Source organism: Sphaerodactylus townsendi, linkage group LG04 (assembly GCF_021028975.2).
Source record: "Sphaerodactylus townsendi isolate TG3544 linkage group LG04, MPM_Stown_v2.3, whole genome shotgun sequence".
Classification (NCBI taxonomy): Eukaryota; Metazoa; Chordata; class Lepidosauria; order Squamata; family Sphaerodactylidae; genus Sphaerodactylus; species Sphaerodactylus townsendi.
The window spans coordinates 34,500,004-34,527,845 of NC_059428.1; the positions used below are offsets into that span (position 1 = coordinate 34,500,004).

At 39.5% G+C, this 27,842-nt stretch overlaps 1 protein-coding gene across 4 annotated transcripts in view; it reads right to left on the reverse strand.

Moving 5' to 3' along the window:
• Window positions 1-539: 539 nt before the first annotated feature.
• Window positions 540-27,842, reverse strand: part of DCLK1 (doublecortin like kinase 1) — a 246,933-nt gene continuing 219,630 nt past the window's right edge. For 2 of the 4 annotated variants that reach the window (XM_048494602.1, XM_048494606.1), the window contains one exon: window positions 540-7,509. In XM_048494602.1, coding sequence (XP_048350559.1) covers window positions 7,345-7,509 — 165 coding nt within the window. In that variant the 3' untranslated portion in view covers window positions 540-7,344. Of the gene's footprint in view, window positions 7,521-19,591; window positions 19,666-27,842 lie in introns of all 4 variants that reach the window. The other 2 variants (XM_048494603.1, XM_048494604.1) reach the window with 2 other exon arrangements.

Below are 27,842 nucleotides of genomic sequence, written 5' to 3' on the forward strand. Positions count from 1 at the left end.
CTTCCAACGGGTGAATCATGACCCTAGGAGGGTTTACTTAGAAGCAAGCCTCGTTGCCAGCAACCAAGCTTACTACCACGTAAAGGATCACACTTTAGTTCTTCACATGAAAATCAGTGGGGTTTAACAGCGCTTAACAGGGTTACCTACACTGCTTCCCCAAAACTAGGTCTGAAGTTTAATGCTAATAATTGAGCCCAGTGGCCCAGGCCAGCCCAGATGTGGGGGGAGGGGCACTCTGTTTGCGTGTGCCCACAGAGAGGGCTCTGAGTGCCACCTCTGGCACCCGTGCCATAGGTTCGCCACCACTGTCTATGCACATTTACTTGTGAGGAACCATGCATAGAATCGGCCTGATAATATCCTGCGCCACTACAGTAAAATCTCTGTTTAAACACTTTTTTTCCAAAAAATAAAAAAAAAGATATTGGGAGTCACTTGTGATGTTAAAATGTATACCTACAGACTTACACTGTATTAATAATGCATATCATTGGTGAGAAATCAAAACTAAAATAAGATCAATTTTGTTATAGAAATCTTTGAACACCACCACTTAAAGTATATTTTTCAACTTCAACGTTTTCAAGAATTTTGGAATAACAATAATAATAATAATAATAATAATAATAATTTTTTAAAAAAACGTAGCAAACACTGGCTATAACAGCAAAGCAGTTTGAAGACACCAAATGTAATCGGCATGCCTTGTGCTCTTGTATTAACCCTCTGAGTACAAATAATCAAAATGGTTTTCATGGATAAGCACTGACAAATTGATATCTGGCAAATGGATTGGCTGATTTGGATTGTACAGTTCACCTCCCAGTGTTCCAAAAGGATCAGAAAGCAATGGACACAGATAGTCCTACCACAAATGTAAGAGAGCTCTTTCTACAGCTAACACCAATTACTCTGGAGGTCATGAAGATATGATATGTTCTGTTGGACACAACATTGATGTATTGCACACATTCAGTACAGTTATGTTTTCTTTGATATTTTATTTAGCACCAATATGACCTGCTACTCAGGGCTGGTTCACATATGTGCATATATCACCTGATCACTCAACACTTGACTCACAGCTGATTGTGTGAACTGCCTACACTGAAAGGACTGTGTTTGAAGCAATATGAAACCACTGTCTTTGGTTTTTGATCTATGACGACTCTTTCCCACATGCAAGAAAGCACAACATGTTGCAGTCATCAAGTTACAAACATGCATATGTGAATAGAGGTTCAGAAAGAAAATCCTGCCAGATTCCAAGATGTTTTTTTTCTTCCATGTTTGTCTAATAAATTGTATTGTAACCTTTGCTCAGTGAAATTATTGTCACATTTCATATCGTCAGTAGATATTACAAAAACATTTCAGGTAACATTTAATCCTTTATGCTTCTCTAACAAAAATCCAACCAGGCACTGGATAAACTCTTCAATGGATTTCTCACTATGTACTTCCTAATGCAAGTAATGGTCTGCACTTAAAAATCAGCTTTGGCATTGTACTTTCAGCAGCTTGCTTTGGAAAACATTCGAACCACTCAACTGGAGGGGTTTGAAAATTCAAAGCATATCCTCTCACCAGGACCCAGGAATGACTTCTAAAAGATTTTATAGATTTAGTGCCAATAAAACATGAGCCAGCAATCAAACATTTGTATGAGGTTGGCAGTGGACAACAGGGGGATGGGATTTTATGCCTGTAATTGGTATAATATGGCTGGAGGATGAAAGAGACTTCAACATCTTTTTTTAATGCTATCCCTGAATTCCAGAATAAAAACAGAGGTGATGGAAAGACTCAGCACTGATTTCACACGCGGCAGCACAATTGTAATATGAAGCATTTTATGCCTGGTTTTCTATCCACTCACTTCCTCTAATCAAGAAGAATGAATTTCTTGGCTTTCAAAGTGTTATTTTTTCTCCAACAAATCAAAGAATGCATGTTACTGATGGACCTTTACGGCCAAGCAAGTGTCTTTGTGCTGCAAGATAGCATTGATTCTAACAGGAAGAATATTATGTGAGTTTTCATAATAACATACACAGACCATGTGAGTAAGGTCCTTTGGCCATAAATCAATGTTAGGTTCAATCATGAATCTCTAATTGTTTCGCAGGGTCAGATACTCTGAGTTATAATTGATTTAGAAGTTTACCATTCAAAATTGGAGCCACAACCATTGATTAAATGGATATATATGGATGGATAGATCTCTTTGTGTTACAATTAGGGCTGTCAACTGATTCAATAATGTGTAGTAAATTAATCATTTGTGTTTAAATCAATTGAACACTTATGATAAATTTGCATTTTACAAAATCTAAATAGAGGTGCCAATTTAAGGTAACGAAGTGCACAATAATCTAGGGTTTAATAAAAGTTACCCTAGACAAGCAGCAAAAGCCTTTTAAAATAATTTCTGGCTAAAATAGCTGAATATTTAAATACTTGAAAATTTAAATGCTTGCCTTTTAATTAGCAGTTCCACTTATTAAAGACCTGTATTTGGGTCCAGTAGCACAAATTTTCAGGGTACAAACTTTCAGGGGTCCAAGGTTCCTTTTTATCTATCCCATCTATTGCAGGCCAACACAGCTACCCTTCCAAAACCATTTTGTAAAGTTTCTTTTTATCTTGACCCCAGCAGATTCTCAGCTAAAAATTTACACACAATCCAGCATATGCTTAGACAAGTGCATAGTATTGCACCCGCAGCTGATTAATTTACCAATGAGCAACTCTTAAAGCAACATTGCAAATTATATATGATGTGCAAATAAATGTAGATACATTGTTTATGTTATTAAAGAAAAATAATCAAGACTTCCCTAGCAAATCTACATAATGTAAGAAAGGAAAACTGTTTTATCCATTGGTATCAAGTCTCTACTTTTCACCATGGAACTCAAATTCAACACAGTACCATGGGTTGAAATCTCAGGCTGTCAGTGGCTTCTTTTATGATTTTTGTGCACACCTGCTTCCAATAATTATCTGAAAAAGGGGAGGGGGCGTAGAAATGTTTTTAATAGAGTGCTAGACTGGAACTGGAAAGACCTAGATCCAAATTACCATCATGTTCTGAAACTTACTACTAGCTCAGTCCATAGGCCCCTGGCAGCCAGGGACATGGCTGCTGCTGTGCCACCTTCAAAGGACTTCCAGGGGTGTGGGGAAGCAGCAAACGCCAGAAACTCCCCAAATACCTGAAAGCTCTCCATAGGACTAGATTGGTTTATGACACCTTATTGGCCAGCATTACGGGCGAAGGGTTTGCATGTCCGCCACTGCAGAAACAAGGCTGCAGCGATGCAACATTGTTCCAGTGGCCCCACAATGGTGTATTAGAAAATCACTCAATGAGTGAGTCTTGTAAAAAATGGCGCTCTGCAGCCAGCATCGTGCAAAGCGCCCACCAGGAATCAGTGCCACAGAGCCCGTCCCCCACAATGGCAGCCTACACTGGCCAATCCTTGTGCCGAACGCCTGTGACATCTACCCTGGGGAAGAAAGGACGCCATTTGCAAAGTGCAGCCATGTGAACACTGCGGTTCAGCCGATGCGCTACCTATCCACGGAGCGCCTGCCCATGCAAACGTTCTGTTGCTGCAGCATTGCCAGTAACACCAATGGCCAACATGGCTGTGCAGAAAGGGCATATGAGTTGTGATACACATTCACTTATAAGGTGCAACCCTTAGCAGTGTATGGAAGTATTCCCTTTGGTATTGCTATTCAATTTGATATCACCAGGTCCCATCACTAAGTTCTGGTCTCTTGGGTTGGGATGCTGGAGACCTGTGGCAACCTTAGGTTCATGTGTGGCTTGTGCCATCTTTTGTGCCATTTTTTATGCTTGCAGCTTGCAAACTGTCTACATTGTTCTTCCAGACAACTGCTAATCCTAACATGAAAAGAAAAATTAAAATAATCCAAAGATTGACAGAGTCTAGGGCCGTGGTGGTGAACCAATTGGCCATGCTGGCAGGGGCTGATGGGAATTGTAGTCCATAACATCTGGAGTGCCAAAGGTTTGCCACCACTGGTCTAGGGTTTCTCCTTCATATTGTGTTCCTCCTTCATATTTATCTTCTGGTGACTCCAGCTGCAAGTATGGATTTTGGGTAAACTTCTGGCTACTGTGGAGTCAATATTTTACTAGGAACATGATTGTCATCTATTGAGGACAATCCTTGCCAACTCTAAATTTCACCAAGGTGACTTTCCCTTGTTTGAACAAAGGTTTGTGGATCCCTGTGTCTGCAGAATAAAAAAATATATAACCAAAAGAATACATGTCAGTGTTCAAAATCATCTTCTTTTAGGAAAAAATGAAAAAAGTTGACTTGTACATGGATCCAGAATGAAGAATTTATTTGACTAATTTATTAGACCAATTTTAGCAAGTGCTTGAGATAAAGTTCCAATCATTTCACAGCTCTGAGTCTGTCATTTCACACCTGTTCTCAAAAGCTTTATTCATATGTTCCTGCATAGAAATTATAATGGATGCAACATTCTGTTATTTGGGGAAGGTGGTCTTCATGTGTGCAATTACAGACACCTACCAAGGGGCACACAGTGCAATAGTAAATGAATGCCATGTTACTAAACCCAATGAATTCAATTAACTTAGAAGGTGGATTTTTGTGTTCCTGCACAAGAGTGTAGAATTAATACCAATGATAAGTAAGCCAAATTGATATTGTAGGAAATGTATGGACTTCACGAATACAGGTATATGACCATTGGATAATGGATTTTGATGTTTGCATGCACCTGATTAGATTTTTTTATCATAGTCAACATAGAGATAATATACAATCTCTATGTTCTATGCTGTAACCATTTTAAACTTTTAAAATAATGCAGCATCAGAGTTAGATACATCTGGACTTTCCCTCTCAATTGTCTTTTACAAGTAGATTCTGTGAGCCAATGCTGCAAGCCAGATGACCACAAGATCTGCTGAATGAGTCCAAACAGCAGTACAAAGAACCATAGAGGTTTCTGAGCTAACAGCTTGCTTACCATTGCTGTTCCGCTAATGTGTTATGCAAAAACAATTACTTATACCTGCAAGTGAACATACAGTGCAATCCCAAATAGTGCTACGTCCTTCTAAATACATTGAACTCAATGTGCTTCGAAAGGTGTAGCTCTCCTTAAGACTTTACTGATAATTCCCCATGGCATCCATTGGAGTCCATAGATGCAATAACTATTGCATATAATAATATAATAAGTTGGATATTGTTTGGCAAATATTTCAAGAGCTGGCAAGTTTTGGCGTATTTTGCACTACTGTAGCAAAAGGTGGTCAACAGAACCAAACTGCCTATCTTCTAGAAACCTCAGAAAAATTCAATTTATGTAAAATGCAATCAAAATCTAAAATAACTGATTGGAAGGATGAATGCTTTCTAGATATTTTCTCTAGTCAGGATAGATTTCACATCCCAAATACTGATAATGTGAACAAGCAGTCATTTAATTAATTGGCAGATTAGAATGGCATTTACTTAAATTATAAAAACAAACACCATAAGGGAGGGCCTCCTTGACACATTGCCCTCTCTATATAAGAAGTAGTAGAACTGGGAATTGGTTCACACATGGCCCAGGTAAATAAAATTAAACATGCAGCAGAGTGAACCCTACGTTCTACCAAACCTAAGAAGTGGGTTTATGCATGTAAGTGCCTAATTGAATATGCTTTGCAAGAATCTGGGAGCCCTGCTGGATCAGACTAGAGCAACTTTTCTCAAACATTCAATATGTGAAACTTGAATATCCTGCACTTCTGCTAAAGCCCTTGTCTTTCAATGAACAGGAACCATTTTTATTACATTTTGGAACTGGAATTATTTAACAAAACAATTTAATTCCAATTGTTTATGCCTTCTGAAAACAGCCATGAAAGAGAACATTTGCTCTAGGAGTTGCCCACTCTATGAACCCCCACATTTGTACTGAATTCCAGTAAACATATTTGTACAAACATTTTTAACACATCTGAACAACTGCTAGACACTTCACTGGGGGGGGGGGGGAGTTTTGGCTTTTTTTAAGGTTTGGAATTTTAAAGTACAAAAGAGAGATTTTTCAAAGCTGCCTGTTCTAATTTCTGTAGAATAACCACCTCTTTTTAAAAACACAATTTTCCTGTCTTTGTGTACAGAACCCTTCACCATAGACAGAACACCACAGCAACATCCAGAGGAATAATTCACAGTATGTAAAACTGACTGTGTTTATTGCTGACTCCCAAGTATGATCTCTGTGTGTACGTTTACATGTAAATAGAATGTGCAGGAAGTGCAACTGGATACGCACAACAGATGACAGGACATTTCTTCCTAGACATCAAACACATTTCTTTGCAACCAACAACCTGGGTTTTGCAAAAAGCCATTTTGAGATCATTGCCACACGAACCCTTGGTAGCAGTGGTGGGATTCAGCAGGTTCGCACCACTTTGGCAGAACCCGTTGTTAAAATGGTGCTTGTATACAACCAGTTGTTAAATTTATTTGAATCCCACCACTGCTTGGTAGACTGTTCTTGGGCACCTCTTCTCCCAAGCAACCATTTCACCAAGTGATTGTGGTCAAATGGGAGTCTAGGAATAGATTTGTGAAATACAATAAATGAAGGCTACAATTTTATTTTTGGAAAACTTAACAGTGAGCAAGATTTTATACGATCCCACAAGGAAATGAAACCTGTTACTTGATCTCTGTCACAACTCAGGTACCAGTGCCCAGACTCAATTTCCAGTTGCCATGGGGAAGCGGAAACCTTACAGTTTAAAAAAAAGACTAGAAAAATCCCAGCCCATATTTGGCTACCGCTTTGGTCAGACCACTGAATGAAGAGCTATATGAAAACAAGAAATGTATGTGAATGACAGAGCCCCTATTTAGGGAAGTAGATTTAAAATGATTATGCACTCAGAGGGTTAACATATGCTAGATTTACAAACTGTAGCTCCTAGCTTGACTGATGGAAACATTCATTGCTTCTATCCTCTTTTCAAAATTATATATAATATATATATATATCATATATTTAAAAAAGCAAAATAGTCTTAACCCTTTGAGGATCGTATTAGCAGCAAGTCACAATCTAGACAGAGAACAAAGACCATTTCAGTCAGTTAGGAAATTATTATTACAAAGATACTGTAAACACCCTCTCTCTGGTTCCTTCATTCAAGCAACTAATAAGAGACAAAATCAAATGCAACAGTTGCGCACACAGGTTTGGAGGATTTTTTTCCCCAGAATCTCAAAGGGTTAAGCCAAGACCTTCAGCAGAAATTTTTTATTAAAAGGGTGAGTTAGGTGAGCGAACAGTCTCAGATGAACTTGGTGAATAGTCTTCTGATTCAGAGTTGAGTTCAGGTGGTGCTTGCTGTGCCTTGTAATGTCCCCTCACATCCGGGTTGCGTCTTCGTCGGAAAACCTGCCTCTCCTTATCAAGAGCGGTGGTCTGGCAGGGGCATAAAATGAGAATAAATGAAATTAGGCTGTGTATGACACGGCAAATTGGGATTCTGTGCTTCTCCCCCTCCCATTCCTCCTCCTTTCCTAGTGCTGGGCTAAAAACTGACCAGGCCAAATCAACATTTTTGTCTTCCTTTCCTTTCTATCAGGATTTAACTCACAACATTTCTAAATTCACACAAAATTGTATATTCCAACTGTTAAGAGGCAGCATGAAATCGTCAAGCATTTACAGTATCACTCTATGTGTGTACCTGTGTGTGTGTGTGTGTGTGTGTGTGTGTATGTGTGTGTGTGTGTGTGTGTGTGTATGAAACTTCTCGATACTATTAATTTATTACAGTAATGACGCCAGGTTTCAGACTGACCCTGCATCCCCTTTCAAATAAGACCTTTATTCTGACAGGAGAGGCAGAAAAGCAGTAGCATCTCATTTAATCTAATGAGGAATGTAAATATTTATCAGTGGATGGCACAGGTATTTCCTCCCTCCCCTCCCCACCACCAAAAAAGAAATCTGTATTGTGACAAGGCTACCAGATAAGAAAGAGGAAAGCAAAGTTATCACAAATCTTCATCATAAAACCTCACTCTATAGGGTGAGACAACATCAACTGTCTAGGACAAAGACTGAATACTGCACACCTATATTACACAACGTGCTCTCTTCCTATTTGCATACTTGGTTAAGAAAGATTTCCCTCCAGCCTATATCACAACTGCAAATGATAGCTATTGCAATGCACTGTTCATTCATTTCCATCCTGAGTAAATAAGACATAAAATGGATGGTCACAAGTTGCAGTTCCAAAAATGTTACATACACATGGGAAGGAGCCCACAGGATGTTTTTTTTTTAAAAAAACAGCTGTTTTCACTGTTAAAGTGACAAGCGCCATTCAGTTCAAGAAAGGTTGGTCTCTTTGATGGTGGGACACAGTTGTACAAAATGTATCGAAGAAGAAGAGTAGTAGTAGTAGTAGTTTGGATTTATATCCCACTTTTGTCAACTATAAGGAGTCTTAAAGCGGCTGACAAACTCCTTCCCTTCCACTTCTCATAAAAGACACCTTGTAAGGTAGGTGGGGTGAGAGAGTTCACAGAGAACTGTGACTAGCCCAAGGTCGTTCAGCAGGCTTCATGTGTATGAGAAGGAAAACAAATCCAGTTCACCAGATAGCCACTCCTGTGGAGGAGTGGGGAATCAAACCTGGTTCTCCAGATTAGAGATCACCTGCTCTTAACCACACTGCACCACACTGGCTCTCTACACCTCCGGCTGCATAGACTATTTTCCCCCAGCATGTACACAAATGCTTCTTTGAATTATAATCACAGTATATCAATGTTAAGGGCCTAATGTCATAGAACTTAGCCATGTACTTAATTTTAAGAATGTCTCCCAGCTTTGATCATTTCTGTTGCACCAAAACTAAGGTGAGTTCACTGCAGTTGCAAACTGGATCCATTATAATTAACAAACTGCGAATGCCTGATCAGGAGTGAGACTAAAACAACTGCTAGGTTGTCTAGAAACTAAATCAATCTAACCAATACATCAGATATACTGTAAAGACTTCTCTTTATCTTGATGGGATTTTTAAAAAATACAATCAAGAGGTTGTTCTACTTCAAAGGATTTATCATTTTCTCTTGGGACACACACAACTGTTTCTCTTTGGGAGAATTTACCACTTTTACTGTGATCCTTGTTGGAGAATATAGATGTATTTATAGACTGGGTATTCTTGAGATCAAGATGAAAACTAAATCCATCAGGTTAGGGCAGAATAGCATTATAGCAAGGCATGCTCTAAAATAATGCAATCAGAGCTCGAAAATGATGTAATAAGGCAGAAAAGATGAACAGCAAATGGATTCAGTTAGGTTGAATTGCTCCACTAATAGTTTTATAGCTAGAATATTTAAAGCACTAATACAAAGTGGTAATAAAAGTTCATCTTTGGTTTTCAAACAATAATAATTTTAAATAACACTTTTAAAATCCTAACTGTTCTGGTTTTCCAAAGCACCTTTGTTTACTACAGATTCTTTGTTAAAGGTTACAAGCAATTTTTTTTTCAAAAAAGCTTGTGTGTTGCTTACCCTTAAGAACTAATGTTATGATTATATTTTAATATAAAGCAGAAGCCATTCCAGATCATATTCACATTACAAATCTAGTGTTTACAGTATATAATTCTCTGTAACAAATGGAGAGAATGGCATACATTACCATTCTATGACATACAGATTTGCATTTTAAAATATTTTTATGCTTGAAAAGAATTTGACCCATATCGCTTTGTTTTTAGATTAATCCCAGACTCCCAACTCCCTCATCTTTCAATATTAAATTCTGTTTTAAAATATAAGGACTGCAAATTCAATCTTCAATTGCATTCTGCTAGTTGCACAAAAGTCAGTTGTGCTGATCTAGCTAGGACAATGTGTGTTCAGCATATGGATTTGTACACCTCTCTAGTTGTCCATAGAACAGCAACATGCAAGCAGATCCTTTGTACAAAATTACCCAGGCTGAAAAGATGTGAAAAGATCTTGCACTACCCTAATCAAACAGAAGCAGTAACTTTAATCCTACATTTTCCTTAACCATGTAGTTGTCTCTACTGCTTAAAGCTTGAGTGTGCTTCAGTGTGCTCTGATGCTGGATGAGAAAACAACTAGATAATGCAGCTGGCTCTAGAGCTGGTTTTAAAAGGGATTACTCACAGCAATGGAAGACAGGTCTATCAGTGCCTACTAGCCATGGTAATTAAAGGGAGCCTCCACAACCAGAGATAGAAAACCTCTGAATAACAGCATCAGAAGACAACATCCGGGGAAAAAGGTGGCCTCTGTGCTTTGTTGTTGGACCTACAGGGGAACTGGTTGGCCACTATGAGATAGGACACTGAACTAGGTGGACCACTGGTCTGATCCAGCAGGGCTCTTCTTATGTTTCTATATAATATGGAGGTGGTCAGGGCCAATGCTGTAAGTAGAAGTAGATGTTGGATATTAGTCCACTGGAAACCACAATTATTAAAAAAAACATTTAAGCTAAGTATTTATCCAAAGTGAAATTAGAATGAAACAATTAATGTCTGAAGAATAAGTTTAGAGGATTACAACCAAGTATATTCTAAATTTGATTAGTTCTCTGCCAAGAAAGATTGCTAAGTGACTCACTTTGTAAATATCAACAATGTACATTTCTATTTAACCTGCACTTATTCCAAGGAATTTGTGGCTATGTATGAGGACCCTGTCTTCCATTTTACTCTCAAAACAATCTTGTGGATAGGCGAGGCTGAAAAAGTCTTATTCAAGGCCAGGTATCCAGCCCCCTACCTGTCCTGTTTGGACTTGGCAACAGGCTAGGCTGAAAAAGTCTTACTCAAGGCCAGGCATCCAGCCCCCTACCTGTCCTGTTTGGACTTGGCAACAGTGATCCATTCAACTGTCACCTCCAGGCTTAACTATTGTAACTCGCTGTACTCTAGCCTGCCCTTGAGATTGTGCTGAAAATTACAGCTGGTCCAAAATGCAGCAGCAAGAGTCCTAAAAGAGTCTCCAATACAAGCACACATTTGATCTGTGCTCTACTGACTGCACTGGTAGTCAGTTGAGTTCTAGATCATCTTCAAGGTTTTAGTATTAACCTTTAAGTCCTTGGGCAGCCTGGGACCATCATATCCTCAGGATTGCCTCTCCCTGCATCATCCCTGGAGGACATTACAATCCTTGGAAAGTGACTTACTTGTAGTCCCTGACCCCAAAAATGTCTGGCTAAGCCCCAACAAGGTCCAGACCTTTTTCAGCCCTGGTCCCAGCCTGATGGAACTCTCTGTCTACTGAGACCAGGGCTCTGTGGGATTTAGCTCTGTTTCGCAGGACCTGTAAGGTGGAGATATTCCACTGGGCCTTTGGTTAAGGAAGCTATGGTCTACATTCATCGTTGCTGACCTCCCAAACCTTCCCCCCCTCCACACACCTGAATTATTTTTCCCTCCTTTGCTTTATTAATAGAAGAAATTGGGAAGTTTTGAACTAATTTGGGAGGAATTAGGAATTGGATGTTGTTTTAAGTAAGTCTCACAATTGCTGCCTTGCTTTAGCAAAACTGTAACACCTACTATCCACCTAAGATGCTCACTGGTGACTGACCCAGTCCATTTTAGGTTTTCAAAGGTATTCTAAATTACCTGTAGAAGGTTGTATAGTACACTGAAGAGTCACAGTTCTCAAACTCCTGAATTTAATTACCACATTATGGTGTAAAGGAAATTTCTTAACTGTCAGTGAACAGGGGTGCACATTTGGATATACCAATGCTAAAAGCATGCACTATTTTGGGTTACCTTAGGGACACCTGAATTGATGCAAAACACTTCTGAAATTCCAGGAATAATGAAAATTTATCTCCTGCGATTTCAGGAGTGTTTTGGAAAGCCAAAAAATTGGGGAAGTAAGTATAAGAAGAGGGCCTGAGAAACAGTTGTTAAACTGACTTTCTTTTCTCTTTGGATGCTGACTAATAGCTGATGGTCAGATAGACCTGGCCTCCACCCAGGGCTATTTAAATTTTAAAAGGGAAAGAACCAAAGTGGTCTTGCTGGCACTGTTTCTGATGGAGACTTCACTCCACCTCTGACATCAGAGGTAGTGATGCCTCTGCATTCAGAAAGGGCAGACAAGTTGGTGGACTCCTGGATTCCCACGAGGCTTGGCTTCCGCATTACCTGTTTTCTCCCTCACCATGGGGAATTTTTTTTAATTAGCAATTGAATAGTGTTATATTAATATAATATACCAATATTGAGTATTCAGTTCAAGATTCAATTCTTGATATACTGATTAGAAACAGGAAGAGGTCAGAGTGATGATAGGCAAAGGAAACTGTGGGTACAAATAGGGAACTGTGAACAATGAAGTAACCTATTGATTTGATAAAGTTTTGTGCAGTTCCATAACTGGATGGAGCCAAATCACATACTTTTGATGGTCACTTTGTACCCTACATCCTACAAGAAATTTCCAACTTCTGGCTCATAGTGCAAGTTCTGCTTATATATCATTGCAGTGCTAATAGAAACAAGAAGAAAAAGAGGCCACCAAACTGTGTCTTCTTCCCCATTTTTAATCATGAAACTAATAAAGGAAAGAATGTGAATACTCAAAACATATCTATACCCTAGCTGAGAAAATGAAAGACCTCACAGTTTCACAGTTCTGTCATGTCTTTCAGACCTCAAATGTGCAGTAGATTTTCTAAGATGAAAAGCAAGAAGGAAAAAAATTGCCCTCCTAGAACTATTTTAGCATTTTATCTGGCCCAGATTTCATAGCCGTACAAATATAATGAAGAAACAGGGAGCCTGAGAATTCTGCTAAAAGCCAGTTACCTGCACTTTGCTATATTTTTAAAATCACAGTTGTACTCTCTAGCTGCAGAAAAGTCAGTGGAGTGGCAGAACTGAACTGGCCAGGTTAAAAGAAGCTTTCCCCAGGACACAGTGTTGATACAAGTAAGCAGATACACATACATATGCTGTTTCCGCACAGCCCAATAAGAGCACCCCAGGGACGGTAAAAACACTGCAGCAGCACCATGCTCGTGCCGGCCAAGTGGTGCGAAAATGCCTCTTTTGAACCTCGCTCAGCAAGGTTTTTAGAAAGTGGCTTCTTCCACCTGATGCCGGGAGAACGGCAGCAGGTGGAAGGTGGCATTTCCCCCCCCCCCACCTTCCCCAAACGGCTCTTACCTTCTCCTGGCTTCCGTCGTGTTGTGGAGGCCAGGGGGCAAGCCTCCTGGCCTCTGACTCAAGAGCTCTGGCCACAGGGGTGTGTCCCCTGGCCTCCACAATACAACGAAAGCCAGGAGGAGGTAACAGCCATTTTTGGGATGGAGCAGCCTGGATGCAGAATGGATAGATCCCGCCCAGGGAGGGGAGGCGAGGAGCCCCGAGGAAGCCCCCAGGGCTCTTCCCGCCCCCTGCACATCCAGTGGGACCATCCATGCAAACAGTCCCAGAGGGTGCATTGGCATAAACTATGCCGATGCACCCCCACTCAGCTGGCCGTGCAGAAACAGCCATACTTCACTAGGAAAAATAAGAAAAACAATTAAGATTAGTGGAGGAAGGAACCGGGTGAAATGAAGTCACATCACCAGTGAACTTGCAGGGATTATCTGTAGTTGCCTATTTGTAGTTGTATTATCTATAGTCACAACTGGCAGAATTCTGTAACTACTAGGAAATTTCAGTAACTATGTACAACTCTTAAGCGGATTACGCATGGGCCAAAAACAGCGGTGTGATAATGGTGTGAAAATGGTGTAAACCCTTTTATACTGTTTTAAACCATTTTACACCATTTTCACACCATTGTTTTTGGCTCATGCGGAATCCACCTGAGTGATACCTCAGGTGTTCTGGTCCTTCATTCCCAGCAGGATACACTTAGCATTTGTTGTTTTCCAGTGATTAATGTTCTAGTGCCTTTTATATCAGATCTTGGCTTCGATACTTGGGTCATTTCCCAAATAAACCATGGGTGGATGCCATGGTCTCTGAGTCCTATAAATGGCCCCCGATGATGGTAGATTCAGAGGAGGTACAGTCCATACAGACCATACAATCAGGGAAATGAGGTACAAGGTATTTAATTTGACAAAGCAATTTCACAATGCCAGTTGCAGGTCTGAGTAGTGTTGATGGCAGTTGCTTCTCTTTTACCACATTCTCCACTGTTTAGATGGTGAATAGACTACCATGACTCTCTATTCTGAGTTATTTAGTGCATACTTCCTACAGTCATATGGGGAAGGCACATGCAGCCCCCCCCCCCCCCCCCGCAATTGGTGCTTTTCTGAATGATACAAAGATATGGATTAGAACCTGCTTATTTTGTAGCATTTATAGATAGATCGATTTCTTATGGCCAGGAAAGATTATAATTTAGAAATAGTGATTTGACAAGAGCCTCTGGTGAAATTAACTGCTTAAATCTGGATCTAAAACCAGGGTCTCACAACTCCATCTCCTAGATCATGCTGGCTTCCATTTAGAAAGACTGTGATAATTATTGTTATTATAAATGAATGAAATTAGCTAAAGCAGTTGCTATCGGCATCAAATTTTGATACTTTAATGGCTTTCAATAGGTTGGCTTACATTACTTTAATCAGATATTATGTAGGATCAGAACTTGCCACAAAAATAATCCATTCTGCAAATGTTTACATTTGCCCCTAATATTTTCTCAGCAAAAATCAAATGATTGCAATGAGGCTATCAGAAACAAAGTGACATTAAGATGTGATATATGCTAAAAGTAAAGCTGTTCTAGTGAATGCATACTTGCTAAGTGAAGTGTGGCAAATATATCATGAAATCCTGTCAGATTTCTCTGTTATCCCTTGTCTTTATACTCATATTTAGGCTCAAACTAAACATAATATTTTTACATTTATTATACAATTTATTCCAAAGTAGGGGTGAACTGGGTACATTTCCCCTCCTAAAAATGAATGTATGGACAAAGGAAGTCAAACCCCATCCCACTCCTTAGGTTGCCATCTTTTAATCTGTAATTAATCATGCATTTTATAATATTTGGGCTAAAAACTATGGTTTTAAATGTATATATCATTCTCACTTTAATATGCAACTTATCCCTGAAATCAGGCTCTATCCCTGAAGACTGAAAGATGGCCAATGTCACACCAATCTTTAAGAAAGGATCTAGGGGGGACCCGGGAAATTACAGGCCAGTCAGTTTGACATCTGTTCCTGGTAAATTAGTAGAATCTATCATTAAAGATAAAATTATAAAACATGTAGAAAAGCAAGACCTGCTGAGAAAGAGTCAGCATGGCTTTTGCAGAGGCAAATCCTGTCTTACAAACTTACTAGAGTTCTTTGAGGGTGTAAACAGGCATGTGGACAGGAGTGAACCGGTGGACATTGTCTACTTGGATTTCCAAAAGGCTTTTGACAAAGTTCCTCACCAGAGACTGTTGAGAAAACTCAGCAATGAAGGAATAAGAGGGGAAGTCCTCCCTACGGTTAAAAAAATTTGTTGAGAAACAGGAAACAAAGAGTGGGTGTAAATGGGAAGTTCTCACAATGGAGAGATGTCGGGAGTGGTGTCCCCAAGGATCCGTTTGGGACCAGTGCTCTTTAACCTATTCATAAAATGACCTGGAAGTAGGGGTGGGTAGCGTGGTGGCCAAGTTTGCAGATGATACCAAATTATGTAGGGTGGTGAGAACCACAAAAGGATTGCAAGAGCTCCAAGCGGACCTTGATAAATTAGGTGAGTGGGCTCAGAAATGGCAAATGCAGTTCAATGTAGCAAAATGTAAAGTGATGCACATAGGGGCAAAAAATCCAAACTTCACATACACGCTACAGGGGTCAGTGCTATCAGTCACAGACCAGGAAAGGAATTTAGGCGTCTTAGTTGATAGTTCCATGGGAATGTCAACTCAATGCATGGCAGCTGTGAAAAAGGCAAACTCTATGCTGGGGATTATTAGAAAAGGAATTGATAATAAAACTGCAAAGATTGTCATGCCCTTATATATAAAGCAGTGGTGCGACTGCACTTGGAGTACTGTGTCCAGTTCTGAGTCACGTGATCTCAAAAAAGGATATTGAGGAGATAGAAAAAAGTGCAGAGAAGGGCAACAAGGATGATTGAGGGACTGGAGCACCTTCCCTATGAGGAGAGGCTGCAGCTGCAGCGTTTGGGACTCTTTAGTTTGGAGAGGAGGCGGCTGAGGGGATATGATTGAAGTCTACAAAATTATGCATGGGGTAGAAAATGTTGACAGAGAGAAATTTTTCTCTCTTTCTCACAATACTAGAACCAGGGGGCATACATTGAAAATGCTGGGGGGAAGAATTAGAACTAATAAAAGGAAACACTTCTTCACGCAACGTGTGATTGGTGTTTGGAATATGCTGCCACAGGAGGTGGTGATGGCCACTAACCTGGACAGCTTTAAAAGGGGCTTGGACAGATTTATGGAGGAGAAGTCGATTTATGGCTACCAATCTTGATCCTCCTTGATCTGAAATTGCAAATGCCTTAACAGACCAGGTGATCAGGAGCAACAGCCGCAGAAGGCCATTGCATTCACATCCTACATGTGAGCTCCCAAAGGCACCTGGTGGGCCACTGCGAGTAGCAGAGAGCTGGACTAGATGGACTTTGGTCTGATCCAGCTGGCTTGTTCTTATGTTCTTATGTTGCATGTACTGGTTGCTGGAAGCCACCCTGAGTCTGACTTTGCTAGGAAAGAAATTAAATAAACAAACAAAATATCTACCTGTTCTCTACCAGTGCTTTTAATACTGTCCTTTCATACATGAAAGACCTTCGGTGGAAAGTTAACTTATAACCTACATGATAACTTCCATACTTTTTGTTCTGTGTACCTATACTGGGAAGCCCCAAGTGCTAATGATCTGTATGCAGTATGCAACCTAAAAGGCCTGGATTTTATAATGTGAGCTTGGATTTTATAATGCTGTACATACATGTGTGCCACTAGGAACCTACTACTGGACATGGCTTCCCATGGCTTGTGTACTAGTTCTATAATGTTCTTTCCTTATAAACAGATACATTGTGTTCTTTTCCTGGCACATGTGACTTTGTTTTTCCTTCTCTATGTCCACCTTTTTTAGATGTTGTCACAATTCATAGGAAGCATGTATATTTGCATGAATCTGGATGCATGAATCTGGATGGATAAGAATCTGTTCTTATCATCTCTGTTCACACCTATTCTCACCCACACCTTGTACACCTTGTACAGAAGAAATACGTTTGTGCTAATGTACTTGTACACGACATATTCAAGTACATTAGCACAAACTTATTTCTTCTGAAATATACCAGAATAGAAAAGTCACTTTACATGTTTACCACTCTCCTCAAGATTATCAGGGATGCATCCAGGGATGCTTCAATTATCAGGGATGCATCCAAAATTTTCCCATACGTTTCTTCTTGGATTCTAGATTTTTATTTGGTGTGGGAGTGGAAAAAGGGACCACTGGAGAGAAGGCTGCAACAAATTGTATATGCTACAATTCCCGCTACAATTCCATAATTAATTTTAGAAATTAAATCTAAAATAAACTGAAATTCAGCAGGAGTACAATCCATACCAAAATAAAATTACAGGATAACAACAGGAGACATGCTTGCATAAATACTGTCAAAGTTATATAGTCATTAGCAAGATAGTTCCATCTTTACTAACATCCACCATTAAGCTCTAAAATCTGTGACCCCCCCCCCTTCCCAAACCCCTGCATCAGAGGTGGGATCCAACCAGTTCTCACCACTTCTCTAGAAGTGGTTACTAATTTTTTCTGAGTGCTGAGAAGGGGTTACTAAAGCAACCTCCCTGCCCAATAGGGACTGGAGGTGCGTGTGTGCGGCGGCGCCACTATTTGAATCTCACCACCATCAGAACCTGTTATTAAAAATTTTGGATCCCACTACTGCCCTGCATCTCTACTTTTGGATGACATTGTTTTCTTAAAGCGTCACTTACTATTTGACTTTGTACAATGATGCCATTTAATAATATTGCATGCGTACCTAAAGAATAGTCCAAATCCATTATGATGGTGAACTAAGAATAGCATTTGATAATTTTGATAATGCTAATAAGATAACAATTATTCGATGTGGTATTAGCAACAGCCTTTTGTGACATATGCAAAAAAATATTTTTCTGGCTTGAGACTTCCAGAAAACTGGTAATTAACCACTTCCAGTCCACGTGGTTATATAAAATTAAAGTACATATTAAAAGTGGCCTTAAAATACCTGTGCATGAGAATGACACTTTTAACAGAATCTGAAAGTAAACTGACTCTTAGCCATTCGAGCACTCATCCGAGGATGAAGAAAGAACTACTGAGGTCTCCTCCATGCTTTTAATGAGATTAGATAAAGGGAGATTTCTGTTTTACTGTACACGCTTGCGATGATGCTGCCATCACTATGATACTGAAGCTAACATTTGCTAGAGTTTTTGTTGTACAGTACTGAAAGCTTATCCTGAAAGTGAAATGCATTTTTCTAGATTAGATAGTCTTCAGTCAAAACCCTTTGAATCTTTTTCTTGTCTCTTTTCAAAAATCACAACTTGGCTGGTTAGCAGAAATACTAAAATACGCTGAATAGTTACTGCATAGAAATCACATGACCAAGTGATGGTTTATGTAAAGGCAGCTTAACATCTGTTCCTTTAGCAAAAGTAAATCCTTTTATAGAAAATATCAAAATTAACCACCGCACCCTTTCCCACCCCCTGTTTGACAAAAAGCCAGAATCACAGTCGTATCAATGTTCCACACTGTAGGATAATACTGGAGAGAAAGGAATAGAGCCATGCAATTTTTTAAAAACAAAAATATATTGCTCTTTTGAAGGGGAGGGGGTGTAACAAAAACGCAAGCTTACCAACACATTTAACAATGCATTATATTTCATTCTACTGGGGAAAAGCTTCTAAGTACCACATTATGCCAATGCATTGTTCAATCTACACAGTAAGAATTGTGTTTGGGGTAGGGACTTAAAATGACAGTATATAATACAATATGTCACTTAGAAAAGAAATGTAAATGAACACATACACATTGGTATCAATATCCTGTTGCCATCTCATGTTTCTAAGACAGAAGAGCACAGGATAGCAGATGCCTTTAAAACCATAAATGTAACGGAAAATACTGCTCAAGCATGTCCATTAGATTTTTCTGTATACACTGTCCTTTTAACTAGAGGGATAAATTGATACTGAGCATGTGCAATGAAGAAAAAAGCTTGCAATGTCAGTGTGAATAATGGGTGAAGAAAGGAATGAGGGGGTGTGGCATCTCAGTCAAGATTAAAATGAAACTGATAAAAGCAGCATATGGACTGGATAACAAATAAAAAAATGTTTATTCACTGAAGGAACTGGTTAATGGAGACTGCCAGCACGTTGCCATGGAAACACTGACTGTTGGAGCTGTACCATCTCATACCTTATCCAATACATTCCTGGTTGTTGGTAGTAGTCCAATGACCCTGATCTCTTGATGGTAAACCCGTGGTCCAGCTGAGCAGAGAGAAATGGGGCAACTCAGTGGATCGATATTGTGCTAGAGAATTAAGACCTCCAGACCAAAACTGTTCCTCATTTAGTGCATATTTATTGATCACACAAGGTCCTTAGCTAACCTCCAAACAAACAAACAAAAATCTATGCTCTGAAAATGAGAAAACAAGAAAATGTACAAATGATAAAGAAGAAACTAAGCCCTAAATCTGGCTAAATGAGAACCCCATTTACTTTAAATTGAGATACAGGTTACTTGCTGCAGAACTCATTTAGTTCAACATCGGAAAAACAGCTTGCTTGCAAAGACAGAAAAGCAGGGTCGCACACAAAGGGTTGCCCCCCTCCCCTTGTTGTTACAGTAAAGGGAGTGGTCAAATGATGTTTAAATATATATATCAGTACAACGGTATTCCTAGGACCAGAATAAACAAGACCACACCATGTTTATATTTCTGCTTCTGCACAATTGTGGAAGTGCAAAAGATTAGAAGAATCACATTTTGATATCCCCACCAGACTTTATAATTCAGGCTTTTAGTTATACAACAACTTTTAAACTTGGAAACAAAGGCTGCTTAGGAGTTGCCGATAACTGTGTATTACTCTGGCATACATATCAAGCATAAAAAGGAAAACAAAGTTGCACTGAAAAATCGTTACTAACTTGTACCAAATCCATTAACAGAAGGTTTCAGAGAAAACTACGGTGCCATATATGTGACTCAGTAAGAAGCACATATTTCACACAGCTTTGCAGTTGCAGTGAAATGGGAATAGTAACAAAAGGGTGTTATTTTTCTAACCTTTCCACAGTATATTGACATGTAGCCGGGGCACCACTTAACAGGTAATTAAATGCTATTTTAGTGCAAAAAGTCATTTGGAAAAAGACACAAAGACGGCAGGCTGTGCTGTTTAATACTGGAGAGTGCTGCAACATTCACATACAGATCTATAAAAAGAAAGGATTTTTATGTGTGCCTTTAATTTTTTCCCCTTCATCAGAATCATGGGACAGTGCATAATGCTAGAAGTGAACAAGTTTAACTGAGACAAGGTATCTGACACCAGTTATTATGTTGACCCTGAATTCACAAGAACCAAAGTAAAACTTTTCCATTTATTTTGTTTCATCAATTCATATTTCCTCCTCAAAGTATAAATAAAAGCAGCCCTAATTATTGAATGCTTCCTGCTGAAAAAAGAAGGGCACTGTATTTTCTCTGTCTGACCACATTGATCTGCTATTGCCATCTACTGGCATAATAGCATAATACATGTTTAATACAGAACCGCTAACCTTTTAAAACAGTGATGGCAAACCTTTTGGTCTTAGCATGTCAAACATTCAGAAAATGCCTAACTTGACTATGCTGGCGTCTCTCTGTCTCTCTCTGTCTCTCTTTTTCTCACCCCCCCCCCCAACAAAAAGAAAAACAATTCTTTACATATTCATTTATTTTTTAACAAAATACAGTCCAATCATATGTCAGCTATATATTATAAAAAGAAACATCAAATAATTACAAAACATATTCAAAACTTTAACAGTTACAATAGTTGTTGTTGGATGCTGGTGAACAGTGGTGAGTCACCCAAAATGTGGTGTGTCAACTTTGACACATGTTTCATAGGTTTGGCATCACTGTTTTAAAAGGTTTCTAATCAAAATATGATATTGCTATTTAAAATTTTCTAATTATTTGATTGCAGAGAAGAATTTAAAGTTAGATTATAATCACACATTTCCTCTGCTTGCTAAATAAATCATTTGAATCATTTGAATAAATAATGAACATGTAAAACCAAACAGTATGGGAAGAGTAATAGCTTCTTCCTCAAACCAAGTTCAGTTAGTAATGAATGCTGCCATTCACAAGATGCTAAAGCATTATGGCTGTCTCTTTCTAAACAGGATCCTCCTCAACTGTACCTACCTGCATGAGGTACATTATGTGCGTACTGGCAGAACAGGAATTCCTGCTTACATTTCTCCATGAAAGAAGCACTTCTGGGAAGTGCCAAGAGAAGACATCTCAGGCTCATTCCGCACATGCAGAATAATGCACTTTCAAACTGCTTTCAGTGCTCTTTGAAGCTGTGCGGAATGGCAAAATCCACTTGCAAACAGTTGTGAAAGTGGTTTGAAAATGCATGTTTTGCGTGTGTGGAAGCATTAGCCACTTCACAATTATCCTCCTGAAATAGGGCTGAGATGGATACTAGGGACTTGAATGGCTGCCATGCATTTATGCAACAATTTGAGCCCTTGAACTATTCCTTAGCTATGTTAATATGTTTGACTGGAGTTCAAATATGACCACAACTTCAGTCTCTGCTCCTAAACACATGTGTCCTGTTCCAATAGTTTTAATAAACACCAGGAGCCCCAAAAAGCTATCTGTGTTACTCTTCCACACAAAATTTGTAGATTAGAACAAAGGAAGAGCAGGCCCAGTTTAAGTAGACTTGTGTTTGGTTTTGGTGGATTTGGTGGATTTGGTGGACTGTGTGGCTATGGTCTGGTGGATCTTGTTCCTAATGTTTTGCCTGCATCTGTGCTGGCTTCTTCAGAGTTGTATCACAGAGAAAAGTCTGTTTCACACTGTGTCTAGTGAGAAGGGAAAGTTTAGTGCGGGATATTGTCCATGTCTCAGGGTGGGGAACCAATCATTAAGTGTTTGGGTGGAACTTGAAATGCAAAGGTGTGGTTGACACCATTGTATTGCGGCCGTGAAAGCCTTTGACAAGACTTGTGTTTGTTCGTAATGAAGCTGTTATTGGGACTAGAATTGAACCTTTGTGTTGTGGCCTCATGTGGTGAGCAACCAAGATGGCAAGATAGAGGGTTCCCTGGGCTATGACTTATTTTTAGGCTCTGGAGATATTCTGTACATACAAAGAATCAACTGGCCTTCTTGCCCCTGATGGACTATCGAACAGTTACAGGTCAGGCTGGCAATTTGTCAGGCCAAAAGTGATGGCTCAGATCCATCTAGAGTCTGGCTTCTAACATTCCACAGCTGCCAGAGACCCCAGAGTATCTTGCTGTGGTAGTTATTGTGAAGCCAATAGGATGTGGTCTTAAATAATGCTTGTTAGGACTGGGCTATTTAGCAACGGAAGTGCAAATATATTTGCAGTTCATGCTCTGGAGGTAGACCTTCCTTGTAACTGTTATAAAATGTCACTTAGCCTTTTTATTTTATATTTCCATGGATATGTTTTAATAACCTATCGTTTCCCTCACTTCTCAAAACAACTCACAATTAAAGCCAATGATTGAGTCAGTCTACAAACGCAGTAACAGTAACTGGCATGATATAAATTCCCATCAGCGTTTCCTCTGTCCCCCTCCATCAACATACACTAAGAAACTTCTCTTAGCACTCATACTCTGAACATAAATTAACCCATGTTTGGCCGATATGCTGAATTTTATTGAATAGTATATTTTTGAAAAATGGTATTTATTCAGTTCCAAACAGAAAAGTAGTGTTGGTCAGATCTCCAGCATAATGACATTATATTACAACTCTTTCAAGACATCTGTGTCCAGTTAAGACATAATTACCAGCTTTCCTCTTTAGCGACTGGAGACACAACCAGGCACAATCAAGCCACTACCTTGAAACAAAAACAGTGACAAATTGAGAACGTCTATTTATAGAATTGAAGCAATTACTTGTATTTTTAAAAGCAGCATTCTAATGGATTTGGAGTTTAAACAATGTAGACAAGAAAACAGAATTAATTGATACTACTGACTCTATTTAGAAAATTTCTAATTCACCACTGAACTAAAACATGAAGCTCTGTAAAAAACAAAACTCCATCTCAGAGAGATGTGTTTCTCTAATGCAGCTATACAGCACACAAAACTAAATGTTAGAAGGCATATAGCTGCAGTTGTTTTATACATTTTTTCCCAGTGACTAAAAATGGTTTTCCAAAGCAACTTAAAGTAGCACTTGTAATACATACCATTCATGTAAAATAAATATTAATAAAGTGTTAAGTGCCTAAATATCAACTTCAAGGATACTCAAAGATTGTCACTGTTATTCTTTTAAAATGTTTGAGATGGCCATATAGTATTCAAGGAATATATGACCAGTATACAAAAATGTCAGCTGTCTTTCACTTTCAAGGGAGAATCCACACCGGACAGGATTTTGGTATGTGTGATCCAGCTCTCTCTCCTTAATGTAAGAGCTGCAAAAACCTTTAAAAGTCCACTTAGAAATGCACTACTGAGGTGTGTAGCTCCTCCACCACAGGCTTCCAGCATTAATTTCAGTGCAGGTGATAGCTCTGCTCAATTGGATATGTACACAAAACTATCTTTTTCCTAGAGAGAACAGAAAAGCTTCCCAAGAGCATTTGGAGTGCTCACAGAGCTCCAGATATTTTGCTATGTCTGTGACCAAATGCTATTTACATCTAGAGGGTTTCTAAGTAAATCAGAATTTGTATTGTCAAAGGCTTTCACGGCCGAAATCACTGGGGTGCTGTGTGGTTTCTGGGCTGTATGGCCGTGTTCTAGCAGCATTCTCTCCTGATGTTTCGGCTGCATCTGTGGCTGGCATCAGAATTTGTGTATGAAGTTGGAGCAAGTATTTCCTCCCACAGTGTGTGATTTTCCTATCTTCCTTTCCTGCAGCAGCAGAAATCCTGTTCCCTAAGTCCACTTCCTCCTTCAGGACTTCTGGGGGTATTTGGGGCTGTCAGAAGAATGGAGACAGGAAAATCTCTGCAGGTGGGAATTCCTTTGAGTCTACAGAAATAACTAGTCTGGATCCAATCCACAGGGACGATTTTCCCTGACAAGACTAATGTTGAGAAAGCCTTAATTTTAAATACACACAAATAAAAACAGATTCCTGTGGAATGAGATCAAGGACCCATCAAGTCCATTCTGATTCCAGGAATGGACATTTGAATGCTTCCTGAAAGGTTACAGGGAAAGATAGAAACTATATATCCTCTCCTGATGTTTGCACCTGGAATTAGACATGGAGGTTCTGTTTATCGGGGCTAAGAGACAGATTAGATGATCTGTAAGGTCATCTTAATCTTAACATAATTTATGTCAATGGTATCACCATAATTTATATTCACAGAGCTCCATTGTAGGCCCTTTGTGAAATGATGGAAATTAGATAAAATAGCCAATTCAATTCCATGCTTGTTAAAAGGACTTTTAGAGCACAGTTAGGTTAGTTTGCAGTAGAAGAGCTAGATCTGATTCTGATAGAGTCCTAAAAGATTTTTGAGATATAAGCTGTTGAGAGTCAAAGCTCTTCTTGACTAATATTTTGAAGGAAGCTTTGCATTTCGGAAGATTTATATCCTGAAAATCTTGTTGGTGCTACTGGACTTGAATCATACTTCTAAAAAACCATATAAATAAATATACGTACATTCTTCTGACTCATATTGTGCAATCCAAGAGGGGAAGCTACATTGGAAACAGCATGACCCCTGCCCAGGCATCACTGCCACTTGTGATACCCAAATGGGCACAGTCACCGGTACAAGGGCAGTAACATCAGTGATGGGATGTCGTGCGGCTTCCCAGCAGCTGAAATCAGATATTTTCCCCCATGCCACAAGTCTTCTGCTGCACTTTAGTTGACTTCCTAAGGCCTTTGGGCCTAGAAACGCATGTAAAATTGGAACTGCAATCCTCTTTGGTACTGCCTTGCCAAATACACCCCACCCTTTGGACTGGGCAGCTGTATCCCACATCCGCTCAGTAAAGAACCACATGTAAACAAATTCTTTTAATAAAAAAGGAAATAATGCTCCAGGACCATCTTAACATTAAATTGGCCTAAGTATAGAATATTTACATTACAAATTTAGTAAACTAATTAGAGTGTCAGATCAGTTTAGCAATGCATTTTGATTTCAGCAAGTGGTCTGGCTAAACCTACACTTTTGATTCTGTTGCAATTTTGCATTATGTTGAGTGTTGTAAAATGCAGAAAAGGTGAATATATATTTGTATTAACTCCCCTGTTAGGACATTGATAAATGCATGACAAAAAGACATTTCTGTATTTTTAGAAAAGTTAATAAAAGCAGCAGGACTTATGCACAGTTCTGTAAAACATCAACTATTTAGGAAGAGTGCTAGCAAGACGCCTGCAAAGCTCGAGTATCAAACAGCCAGGATGCCAGTATTCAGTAGATAATAGCACGTTGCCAATCCCAGTTTGGCAATCTGCATATTATTTTATTTCTATCACATTGTGGAGCGGCTTATTGGTAAGAAACTTCACTGCGGTGTGTTTTCTCATTTAAAACACTGTAACTGCTGAGAAAATAGATTTCCAGTGCAACCGATGCAAATTAAAATGAAAGGAAACATAATAAAGGAGGCAAAGAATGAGTGCAAAAGCATTTTGAACAGCTTGTAAAAGCTATGAAATCCCCTCACACAGTGAACCTGAGCAGAACCTCTCATGGACAAGCGTGCTGGCAGTCCAATTGAAAAGATTTTCAGCTGGGCAGTGGAGGAAAGTAACCTGGTATTTCATATGAAGAATGCATATAAATGGGATGCTGTAAGTAGTGGGACAGCTACTGTAGCTTTTGTTGCCTGAAAATTAAAATAAAAACCAATGCTGACTGTATGTTTGCTGATGACAGAAAAAAGACAAAGCCTAAGGAAAGCATGAGAGAAATGTCAGCTTCCACACTGAGGCACGTCTTATGTATTTTGATTTTAAAAGCTAAAGAAATAAAATATATGAAAGGGGGGGAAGAGATGGGAGGGGGGCGCACAGCTTGAAATGGGAAACACTTGCAATGCTAAATAACTCTGGAGCAAGCATCCCTGCTTGTGCCACAGACAGTCTATGCTGGTAGAACTGAATTGACTTCATGTTGACTTAAATCCATCGCTGAATCGAAAGTGGGGGGAAGTACAAGAAAAAGGCACATTTGCAGTCACGCCACCTGCAATCTATTGAAGCTGGGAGCAAACAGATTATTCAGATATGGAAATAGTTATGTTCAATGAATTCATTCCCGTGGCTCTCTTTGGAATATGATTAATATGCACATTTATGAATGAAAGCTGAAACACAGGCAGACATAAAGGAGATGCACATGCTCTTAAAAAGTGGCTGCCAAATGGTTTTTAGCAGAAACTCTTGGGGAGGGGGTGGCAGAGGAAGACAAATAAATACTAATCCTTTGTTAGCTTTTATGCGTTGGCCATGGACAATGTTGTGTGTGTGTGGGGGGGAGTGTTAATGTGGGAGGGGACTGTTAAGAAGGCTGGCTTGTTTTTATCTGTACCCTGACGGCAAGTAAAATTGAATGGGGCCTCTCCCTGAAATATCCAACACAGAGATATTCTGTAGTTGCAGCATGGTAGAAAATCTGTTTGGAGCCCTGCTTAAATTGTAGGCTTATTTAATTCCTGCCTGAAGGATAGAAGCCAACTTTTCTACAAAGTGACATGCAAACTGAATAAAATCCACATGGGCACAGCTGTGCCTGGAAATGGCAAAGGCACCGCATCACAGCTATGTTTGGCGTGCTGCAACAAGAGGAAACCGCATACAGACCTTTTAAAATGTCACTGTTACTGACTCTGTCAGGATGTGCTTCAGATTACTTCTAAGTCATAGCCCATCTCTGATATGGTGGCATCGAGGCTTGGCCTCGAGGCTGAGTACCAAGTACATGCCAAAGCCAGCAAGTTTTGGGGTGGTACCTTACAGTGGTAAACATTCAGCCAGCCATTGCAGCATTTTAGTATCAACAAGGGCAACAGATGTGCTGCAGTACTGCAGTCAAAACTCTGTTCGCAACCTGAGTTTGATCCTGACGGAAGTGGGTTTCAGGTAGCCAACTCGAGGCTGATTCACTCTTCCATCATTCTGAAGTTGGTAAAATGAGTACCTAACTTGCTGAGGGCAAAGTGTAGATGACTGGGGAAGGCAATTACAACCCATCCCATAAACAAATAGGGTGCTATGACATCACCCTATGGGTCAGTAATGACCCCGTGTTTGCACAGGGGACTACCTTTACATTTAACAGTGTTTCTAATCAAGGTCTACCTTTCCTCTATAGCAGTGGTTACCAACCTGGAGTATGTGTATCCCTAAGGGTACATGCCAGAGCACTTGAGGGTATGTGAAAAAATCATGTAA